This window comes from Lactuca saligna, chromosome 3, assembly GCF_052625555.1.
Source record: "Lactuca saligna cultivar CGN05327 chromosome 3, ASM5262555v1, whole genome shotgun sequence".
In the NCBI taxonomy this organism is placed as follows: domain Eukaryota; kingdom Viridiplantae; phylum Streptophyta; class Magnoliopsida; order Asterales; family Asteraceae; genus Lactuca; species Lactuca saligna.
The window spans coordinates 119,022,151-119,032,317 of record NC_136419.1 but is presented as its reverse complement, the minus strand read 5'-3'; the positions used below and the strand labels follow the sequence as shown (position 1 = coordinate 119,032,317).

At 36.4% G+C, this 10,167-nt stretch overlaps 3 protein-coding genes across 3 annotated transcripts; 2 read left to right on the top strand and 1 right to left on the bottom strand.

Annotated features, from left to right (window-relative positions):
- Nucleotides 1-1,039: 1,039 nt before the first annotated feature.
- Nucleotides 1,040-1,472, bottom strand: LOC145035920 (non-specific lipid-transfer protein AP10-like). Its single transcript, XM_078984420.1, has 2 exons — nt 1,138-1,472; nt 1,040-1,049 (listed from the first exon to the last, which is right to left on the bottom strand). Exons 1-2 carry the CDS (start codon nt 1,470-1,472, stop codon nt 1,040-1,042), a joined length of 345 nt encoding a protein of 114 aa, XP_078840546.1.
- A 5,173-nt stretch (nt 1,473-6,645) lies between these two features.
- Nucleotides 6,646-7,586, top strand: LOC145035919 (uncharacterized). Its single transcript, XM_078984419.1, has 3 exons — nt 6,646-6,650; nt 6,874-7,171; nt 7,245-7,586. The coding sequence occupies exons 1-3, from the start codon at nt 6,646-6,648 to the stop codon at nt 7,584-7,586; spliced, it is 645 nt and encodes a 214-aa protein (XP_078840545.1).
- A 1,126-nt stretch (nt 7,587-8,712) lies between these two features.
- LOC145035917 (uncharacterized) lies at nt 8,713-9,334 on the top strand. Its single transcript, XM_078984418.1, has 3 exons — nt 8,713-8,782; nt 8,868-9,115; nt 9,188-9,334. The coding sequence occupies exons 1-3, from the start codon at nt 8,713-8,715 to the stop codon at nt 9,332-9,334; spliced, it is 465 nt and encodes a 154-aa protein (XP_078840544.1).
- The last annotated feature ends 833 nt before the right edge of the window (nt 9,335-10,167 follow it).

Below are 10,167 nucleotides of genomic sequence, written 5' to 3'. Positions count from 1 at the left end.
TGACTGCCATAACCCGTTAGATTGGATATAGGGATGGCAATGGGAACGGGTATACCGGATTTCGTGTTCCCCATCCCCATACCCGAATCCTCATCCCCATCCCCATACCCGACCCCATCCCGTTGGGGATTAAAAATCTATCCCCATCCCATCCCCAATGGGTAATCGGAGATTTTTCCTCGTTACAAAGTTTTGAACTTTTATGAAAAATAACTTATAACTATATATTAACCAACAAAACAAAAACTAACATAACTAATATAAAACACTATAATCACTGAATGTCTTCAAACACGAACATTAATATTCAAGGTAACAAATAAAATCATTTTTTGCAAAAAAAGATATAAATTTTTTTCCCAAAACTATACGTTTGATCGTTAAAGACCTTACTTTGTCTACTGAAAATTTGCTTATGCATTATTAAAAATAAAAGCATAAGTAATAGTGTAATACAGTAATACTATATATATATATATATATATATATATATATATATATATATATATATATATATATATATATATATATCGGGTACCCATCGGAGCCGGTTTCGGGTACGCGTATGGGTACCCGACAGATAGAACCATCCCCATCCTTGCTTTTTATATTCGGGTAATACCTATCTCCGTTCCCATCCCCGGTCAACTCGGGGATTTACCGGGTCAACTCGGGTTAGGGTTTCGGGTACCCATCGGGTGCGGGTTTTTTTTGCCATCTCTAATTGGATATGAATGAATATATAATAAAATAACGAGTTGGGTTAGGTTAGATTTTAGACGATTGAATGATCCTAATTCGTGTATGTCCTCTTTTTAGAAAGTATGGTTAGAACTGCTGAAAAAAGAAAATGTATTCACTATTCATAGAAAGCAAGGGCTAGCGGAACCATATATAGTACACACGTACCAGACTCTCTACCACATAACAAACAAAATAAAGAAAACGGCTACTCGTTTATTTATTCCGGCGGCGATACACCACACCATGTCGTAGCTCCTCCATTATTATTCATGTAAAGCAACCAATATCCACCAGCTCAAGGAATCCTTCACCATTAAAGAAATCCAGTCAGTGAACCATGAATTATCAAAATAATTAAACGAACATTCCAAGAACATAAGTATTCGAACTCACCTGTTACAGTCGACGCTAGGATTGATTGGAATGGTGCTAGAGATACCACACTTTCCTGGAAGGCTAGTGGCGGTATCCTGCCTAACCTTGAACTGTCCGGCGGCACTCTTGGCACAATTGCAAGCGGTTCGCCTGTCAGCTTGGCTCTGGGTGGCTCCCTGAAGTCGCCTGGCGCCATCACAACATTCCTTCGTTGGTCTTCCACCTGATTGCAGGTAGCCTACACATGGTCGGAGCATGGTAACAAGGTCACCGCAATTAATGGCTTCAGTTTGGTGCACCATGAGTAGAGCCATGGCTATCATTGCCAACATTGCTACAGTTGCTCTTTTCATATTTGATCTTTTGCTTTGTGTGTTGTGTTGTGTTGTTTTGTGTTGGTGATGGGGTGTGGTGGGGTGGGTTATTTATAGTGGGAGGTGGTGATCGGTGATGATAGGAAATCTGAAGTCATTTTGTAGGCGTATTAGGGCACGTACGAAGTAAATATGACAAGTGTCCTTGGACTCGAATCTTCTTGATTTTTGGTTTCTAAAAGTAGCAAGTATATTCGATTAGACGATATACTTTTAAACTTAGTTTCATAAATTTGCTTGACTTTCTCGTATCACGTATTCCTGGTGGTTGTGAACTTCGTAAATTAAATGTCGAAACGAGGAAGGATGTTGGGATAATCCAGATAATTGGGACAATTTTGTACTACGGGTATTTTAGAAAAGTTTCCATTTATTTAAGTTTTTTTATTGGAATAGGATTTTAATCGGTTTAATATTAATAGGGAGATGTTTTATGTTTTTAATTAAGTGTTAAAGTCTTTTCCAACAATAAAATTGGAGAACACGTAAATTTTTAGAAAAGTCTTCCTTACCTTGTTCTTTCACGATTTTGTTGATTTTTAGAAAATTGTAGAAATGTCTCATTATATTTTAAGAAAATTTACATTTTAGTCCCAAGATTTTTTTGAACATAAAAGTACCGATTATTTGTAAAAACACGATAATATGTCATTTCCTGCTAAAAGAAAAAAAAATGACATTTTATTTTTGTAAATTTGAACCAAAATGACATAATCGGGACTTTTAGGTTTAAAAAAAAAAAATCTTGGGATTAAATTGCAACTTTTCCGAAAATATTATGACTTTTCTAACAATTTCCATTGATTCTCATGTAACATTTATGTCCATAACTTCTATGTCAAGTTAGTGAATCAAATGAGCTAATTATGACTAACCGCATTCTTAATGAATCAAGCTAATCGACTCTAATATTTGGCATCAGAGCAAATCTACTAATCTAGTATAAGCAATCTCAAAGTGATACGATGTCAAACAAATAACGACAAGTCATGTTTCAGAAGAACATAGTATTTAGCGTGAATATCCCAATGGATTCAATTGATAAATATAGATACATTAGGTTAAAGATAAGAACTAACAATAGATCCTAAATACTAGGATCTAATCTGTAACGCCCCGATTTTCAGGTATTGCTTAAATAAGATTTATTGGGTTAAGCTCTACTCGACGAGTTGGTTGACCTATTCGTCAAGTAGCAGCTGGATCATGAGATCGCGTGTTAAGTAACCTACTCGACGAGTCCGTATTGGGACTCGGCGAATAGGAGCTGGCAAATGAAACCCTAAATCCTGGGGTTTACACCTTTATTTAAAGGAGCCTTAGCCTCCTTTGGCCTCTTTGTAGTCTTCGAGAGCCCTTAAAACCCTAATACACGTGTTTGAGTGCCTTTGTGTGGTGTTTGAAGCTTAGAAAGAGAATATTGGAGGAAGAAAGCTAGGATGCATCCTTATTTCCCTTTTTCCCTTTTGTTGAGTTTCTAGGGCTTTTTAAGGATTTTCAAGTTGGTATGATGAGCTATGGGCTAGATCTGAGGCTGCAACTTCAGATCTAGACCCTCCTTGGATTCTAGAATCATAAAGTTACAGTTTTGGTTGTGATTAAGGTCCCTCTTGAGCATGAAGTTCCATTAAGAACTTAAAATAGACATTTAGAGCCTTTATAGCCATGCATGCACGTAAAGTTTGCAACTTTACGTGATAAACATGCCCTAGAAGCTTGGATCTATGAGTTGGAGCTGTTGCATGGCTCAAAACAAGTCTATATGGAAAAAGGACTGAATGGACTCAACGAGTCACAAGGTTGACTCGACGAGTCACATGAAGAGAGCCGTGAACTCAACGAGTTGGATGAACAACTCGACGAGTCCGATGAAGATTGCCATAAACTCGACGAGTTGAAGAACAACTCGGCGAGCCGGATGAGTTTTCTCTTGGATATGTATGAGTGTGTATCAGTCGAGTTGCAAGGACGGAACTCGACGGGTGGCCTTAAAGTTTGATCGAGAATCAAAGGAACTCAACGAGTCACCCCGATGACTCGACGAGTTGGAATGTACTTCAGGGAACTCGGTGAGTAGCCAAGGGTACTCGGCGAGTTAAGGTCAACATGGACTGTTGACCTTGACTGATAACTTTGACTTTGACCAGGGGTTGACTAGTGGGTTATGGAGTACCTTATCAGGTTAAGGACTTATGAGTATGTTGTACTATCATAATAGGTGGTGGAGCCTGTGTCAAGTGATCCGAGAGTTGGAGTTTACCTTTCGTGTCAACATCTGCGAGGTGAGTTATCCTCACTATATCGATAGGGTCTACGGCACCAAGGCCGGCCCTTTAGTTGTTATTGTTATGGTATGCTACATGTGGTTATGATATGTTAGATCGGAATCGGGGTAGACAGTATGTTATGCTCTTATGATCCATAGGGATTGGTATGTTAGTGACCTGCTAGGTCGATACTCTAGTTACAGGAGAATTCTACGATTGATGATCAGTGTGACAGATATGTTTGATGTTTGTATATGCCTATATATAATATTATGCGCACATGGTTATTTGCTTGTGGTTGGGTTGAGGTAGTCCTGCTTTGTGCGGAAGGCCAATATACCCTATGAGCGGTCTGGGGAGACTATAGGCCCACGTGGCGGACCAGACATGCCGAAGGCTCGGGATAGATTCAGACAGACTGTAGGCCCATAGGGCGTCCAGTCAAGCCGATGGCCCATTATGCATGTTGATTGATTGATTATTACAGATATGGTATTGCCAGTGTGGTATTGGTATTTTGGGGGTAGCTCACTAAGCCATCGGGCTTACAGTTTTCAGTTTATTATTTCAGGTACTTCAAGAGATCATAGAAAGGCGAATGCGTAACCGTACCGCTCCTCGTCCTTATGTTATGATTTTTGGGACACTCTGATGGAAAATGATTTGAAAACATTTTGTAAACAATGCTATTTGACTTTTATTTATGATTGAAAAAGTTTAAATTTGGCGTAAAATTTATGGATGTTACATAATCTATACAACATATCTTATCAATGACTTTGAACTAACTTATCATATATGTTTACATTCCCCCTCGATTTTAACCGTGACAAGGTTAAGATTGTTTCTTAAACGATTTAACATATCATGTGTAGTTGGCTTCGTGAATCCGTCTACAAGTTAGTCATTAGAAGAAATGAATTGAACATCTAAAGCACCCATCGCCACCTTCTCTGTTACAAAATGGAAATATACTTCGATATGTTGGTTCTTGCGTGAAAGACAAGATTTGCAGTTAGATATGTAGCTCCCAAGTTGTCACACCAAAGCACAGGAGGTCGTGGCTGATCAATCCACAATTCATTGAGTAATGATTGTATCCATGTTGCCTCCACTGTACCATTAGCTAAAGCCTTGTATTCCAACTATGTACTGGACCTCGAAACAGTAGGTTGCTTTCTTGAGCTCCATGAAATTAGATTTGGACCCAAGAAAAAAAAAACAAAAGCTCCACTTAATCTTCAGTAGTCTAAGGTCCTGTTTGTTTTTGTCTTACTGGACCCAGTCAGCGATTTGGGCTGACTCGGTCAGACGAAACCCGTTTGGTGAATAGCTTTCTCAATCAGAAGCATCTGGCTCATAAGGTTCTCGGTCAGACCATAAAACATCGATGACTCAAAAAATTACCTTCATGTCCTTTCCATTCTTGCTTCCTATCGTGACCTAATAGAGAGACAACAAGGAAATTGGCCGCCATCGAATCTCTCCATCGTCACTGTCCCTCTGTAGTCCGACTACCAACCACAGACCTTCCCTCCGTTCGAGCTAGGAATGGCAATGGGGCGGGTTCGGGGCGGGGCATGGATTCCCAAACCCGCCCCGATAACTTTCGGGTATCTTATCGGGGCGCCCCATTGGGTTTCGGGTTTCCCCGTCGGGTTTCGGGTATCTTATCGGGTTTACAACAACTAATAACGAAATCTTTATTCTCTTTTAGGGTACCCCAATGTCTTATAAAATATACATGTTCTAGCAACTCTTTTAAATTAAAAACATGATGCGTCACTTTAATAAAATAAACTGGACGTTATATAAAAAATTATTTGATTTAAGTTTTGTTTAATACATCAAAACACATAAAAATGATCATTAACACCAGATTGTTAATAACTAAAAAAATTGTCCACGATAAGTATTTTATATTTGAACGTGTACAATTAACGGCAAAATTTTTTGAACATATTATATATATATATATATATATATATATATATATATATATATATATAATCGGGGCGGGGCGGGTCGGGGCGAGGATAACCCACTCTCTGCCCCGAACCCGATAACGACCTGTTACCTGACCCGAAATGATCGGGTTTCGGGTTTCCCCGTCGGGTTCGGGTTTTTTTGTCATCCCTAGTTCGAGCTTTAATGAGAAACACATCAAAACAGGTTCGATCCTCGGCTTTTTCTGTGAAAATAGGTACTTCGATCATATGATTTGTGAAATCAGAAATCCAAAATTGGTTATGAAATCAGCAAATCATCTTTGTTTAAATGCTATGAAATTATTTGTTTAATGCTATAAAATCAAAAATTATTCTTGTTCTAATGCTATGAGATCAGAATTTCCTGAAATGTTATGAAATCTGATTTTTTTTCTTTTTTTGTTTAATGCTATGAAATCAAAAATTATTCTTGTTCTAATGCTGTGAATTTCATTTTTGTGTTGTTTATAAGCTGTGAAATTGAAAGTTATAAGCTGTGAAATTGAAAATTATTCGTGTTTTAATCCTGTAATGTTATGAAATCTATTATGAAATCTGATTGTTTTTGTTGTTTATAAGTTGTGAAATTGAAAGTTATAAGCTGTGAAATTGAAAGTTATGATGACAATGTTGGTTTGGAACAATATCTAAAATTTTTTCTTGTTATAAGCTGTGAAATATGAAAGCTATTGGCAATGCTGTGTTTTTTTTTGTTTATAAGATGTGAAATCTGAAAGCTATTGGCAATGCTGTGATTCTTTTTATAAGCTGTGAAATCTGAAAGCTATTGGCAATGCTGTGATTTTTTTTATAAGCTGTGAAATCTGAAAGCTATTGGCAATGCTGTGATTTTTTTATTTATTTATTATAAGCTGTGAAATCTAAAAGCTATTGACAATGCTGTGATTTTTTTTGTCTATAAGCTATGACATCTGGAATGTTTTTTTATGTATAGGCAATGTTGTGATTTTTTTTTGTTTATAAGCTATGAAAGTTGTTTTTTTTTTTTTTGTTTATAAGCTATGTTGACCTTAATTCTTCTATTATTATTTAGGATGATGTTGATTCATTGGTAGAAGTTATGATAAAAGTTATGATAAATTACTTTAAATATTAATGTTTTAGGATGTTGGTTTGGACCGAAAGTGAGGACAAAATTTTTCTTGATGCATGTATCAATGAACTAACCACTAATGGTCGTGAGGGTTCTGGGCTTAAGGCTAGTTCATGGAAGACAGTACGCGAAAAATTGATAAACGAACACGGTAAAGAGGTTGATCAGAAGCAAATGAGAAACCACTTTGACTACTACAAATCAAAATATGTTGCTTGGATGAAACTGAAAAACAAAACCGGCAATATATATGATCCTATAAAAAATAAATTTAATCTGACCGATGAACAATGGAAGGAAGAGGGGAAGGTAATATTTTTATAACAAATACTATTATGATTATTTTTATAAAAATACTAATAATCATAAAAATTGTAAACAGTTGAACAAGTACGTGTTGTCATTGAAAACTAGACCCATGTTGTTTCTTGATCTTTGCACACAACTATTTGAAGAATCGACCTCAAACGAATTTCAAAGTTGGGGGCCATCTTCTACAGTCCTTCGTCCTGTAGGAGAATTTAGTGCCCATGATTTTGATGATGATGTTCCAATGGAAACCTCAACACAACACGTAGGTGTAAGTGAAGAATCTTTGGGACGTTCAAAAAATACAGAAGTTGGTGGAAACAAAAGAGTTGGTGTGAAAAAAAGAGATGCAAGGGCATTAGAAGTTGAAGAGGAGATTGTCAAGCTTGCAAGGTCGTTAGTGGAAAAAAAATGAAAGAATTGAAAAAAGTGAAATGGATAAGGATGTTGATACGTGTATGGAGAAATTGAACAAAATGGAATGGGGAGAAGAAGATGAAAGATACAAGACCGCTCTTTTGCTATTTGGTGAAAGTGCTGATGTTCAAAAAGTTTGGTTACAACTTTCGGATACTAGTTGTGAGTCGTGGGTGATGGGTGTGGATAGGAAGTATGGTTACCTTTGATAGGTGCGGGTAGAAAAGTTTGGTTACTAGTTTTTTTGTTACATGACTTTTTGTTATCTGCATGACTTTTGGATCCTATGTTTGATGACTTTTTTGGATGTTACTTTGGATGATGTTTACTGGTTTTTTGTTATATGACTTTTGTTGCTTGGGATGATATGTTATTGAATATTGAATATGCCTTTTGTTACTTTGGATGATGTTTACTAATTTTTTTGGTGCATGATTTTGTTTTTAGTTTAACATGTTACCTAATTGTTTGTAACAGGTCAAGTATGGTTTCTGATGGTGAAGTTGTAGCTTTTCTTTTACTTGTGTTTTATTGGTTGAGGTCAAATCGGCGCAGACTAATCAGAATCCATAGAATTAGAGATAACGATTCAAGCGGGTATGCGTATACGCAAGATTTGATGTACGGAGACCCTACACAATGTTTTGATATGATGCGTCTTAAACAAGAGGCATTTGCATTGTTATGCAACCATTTTACCCAAAAAAATTTGGTTGCAAGCTAGTAGGACAATTAGCATTGAAGAGAAGATGGCGATGTTCTTACATGTTATAGGACATAATGAACGTTTTCGTGCGGGTAAGGGAAGATTTCATCACCCCACACAAACGATTCATCAATGTTTTCACGAGGTCCTAACTGCAATGATGTGTTTTGCAAAAGAAATTATAGTACCAACAACTCCTAATCCAACAATACATAACTCGGAACGACATAGACGGTTAAAAAATATTTTTTTCGGAGCAATAGGTGCATTAGATATAACTCTTGTACATGCGGTTGTACCCATTGATCAACAATGTCGTTATAGGGGAAGAGGAAAAGGAGAATGTTTTCAAAATGTAATAGGAATTTGTGATTTTGATATGATATTCACCTTTGTTTGGGCTGGATGGGAAGGTATAATGCATGATTCAAGAGTTTTGAAAGAAGTTGCATTCAATTTGACTTCTAGATTTCCATTTCCTCCACCAGGTTTGTAATCTTTATATAATTTTTATTATCTATCTTCTTTATATAATATGTGTCATTATATAATATGTTTCACATTCATTTGTAGATAATTATTACCTTTGTGATGCCGCATATACAAACACTCGTGGGTTTATGGCGCCATACCGCAATACTAGGTATTGGTTAGCCGATTTTCGAAGAGGCAGACCTTTAACTAGAGAAGAAAGGTTCAATTATGCTCATGCACAACTTAGAAATGTTATTGAGTGTGCTTATGGTGTATTGAAGGCGAGATTCCCAATCTTAAAACAAATGGCCCCTTATCCTTTTACAGTGCAAAGAAATATAGTCATTGTTTGTGTCGCGGTCCATAATTTTATAAGGAAGTACAATATAGAAAATTACTTGTTTAGAAATTTTGAGTAGGACACTATGGTTACTCCTAAAGTCCAAGGTAGGGGAATTGATAGAGAAAACATACAAGGCATAGAATGGGGTCCAGAAGCTATTGAATATATGCGTGTTTTGCGTGATCAAATTGCAAATCAATTAATCTCACCTACTTTACGTTAAATTATTATGTTATTTTAAATTTCTTAATGTTTTTTTTTTGGATATTAAATGATTTATGTTTAATTTACATTTTGTATGACATTTTTTATTTGTGTGTAATTTACATTTTGTATGACAATATGTATGTTTTTATAATTATTCAACAACTTAATCCATTTATATATATAACAGAAGGGTAAAATTGTCATTTTCATCACTCAGCACATTCAGTCAGATGTACAATCAAACAACAGGATTTCTTACTCAGTCAGGATTTCTTACCCAGACAGACATTTCCCAGTCAGCACTTTCTCAGCCAGCAACTATCAAACGGGACCTAAATAACCCGCCTAGTCAGCATCTGTAAATACACTCAACTGTGTTGAAGAGGATCTTTGTATACGAAGCCCAGTTGATATGGTATTTTTGATGTATCTCAAAATTTGTTTCACAACTTCCATGTGTACAGTCGTGGGTCGAGCCAGATATTGACATACTTTATTGACATAAAAAGAGATATTTGGCATCGTCAATGTAAGATACTGTAGACCTCCCACCATACTTCTATACTTGAATGTATCATTGTCATTTAGTGTAGTTTCATATTCAAGAGCAAGATTATCAGATACAGACATAGGGGTTGAAATGCCTTTACAATTCATCATATTAAAATGATTAAGTAGATCTGTCGCATACTTATGTTGCGTCAATACAATGCCCCCTGAATTGTGAACCACTTCAATCTGCAAAAAATAATTCAGTCGACCCAGATCTTTGATTGGGAAAGAAGTGGATAAGGCTCACACGAGTTGATCAACTACGTATTGTGTCGCACCCCCGAACCAGACGACAGA

Coding starts and splice junctions, on each gene's coding strand:
- LOC145035919 (XM_078984419.1), top strand. Junction 7,172..7,244: donor AATGGAAGGAAGAGGGGAAG/GTAATATTTTTA, acceptor AATTGTAAACAG/TTGAACAAGTACGTGTTGTC.
- LOC145035917 (XM_078984418.1), top strand. CDS start 8,713: ATGCATGATTCAAGAGTTTTGAAAGAAGTTGCATTCAATTTGACTTCT. Junction 8,783..8,867: donor ATTTCCATTTCCTCCACCAG/GTTTGTAATCTT, acceptor ATTCATTTGTAG/ATAATTATTACCTTTGTGAT. Junction 9,116..9,187: donor TGCAAAGAAATATAGTCATT/GTTTGTGTCGCG, acceptor AATTTTGAGTAG/GACACTATGGTTACTCCTAA.
- LOC145035920 (XM_078984420.1), bottom strand. CDS start 1,472: ATGAAAAGAGCAACTGTAGCAATGTTGGCAATGATAGCCATGGCTCTA.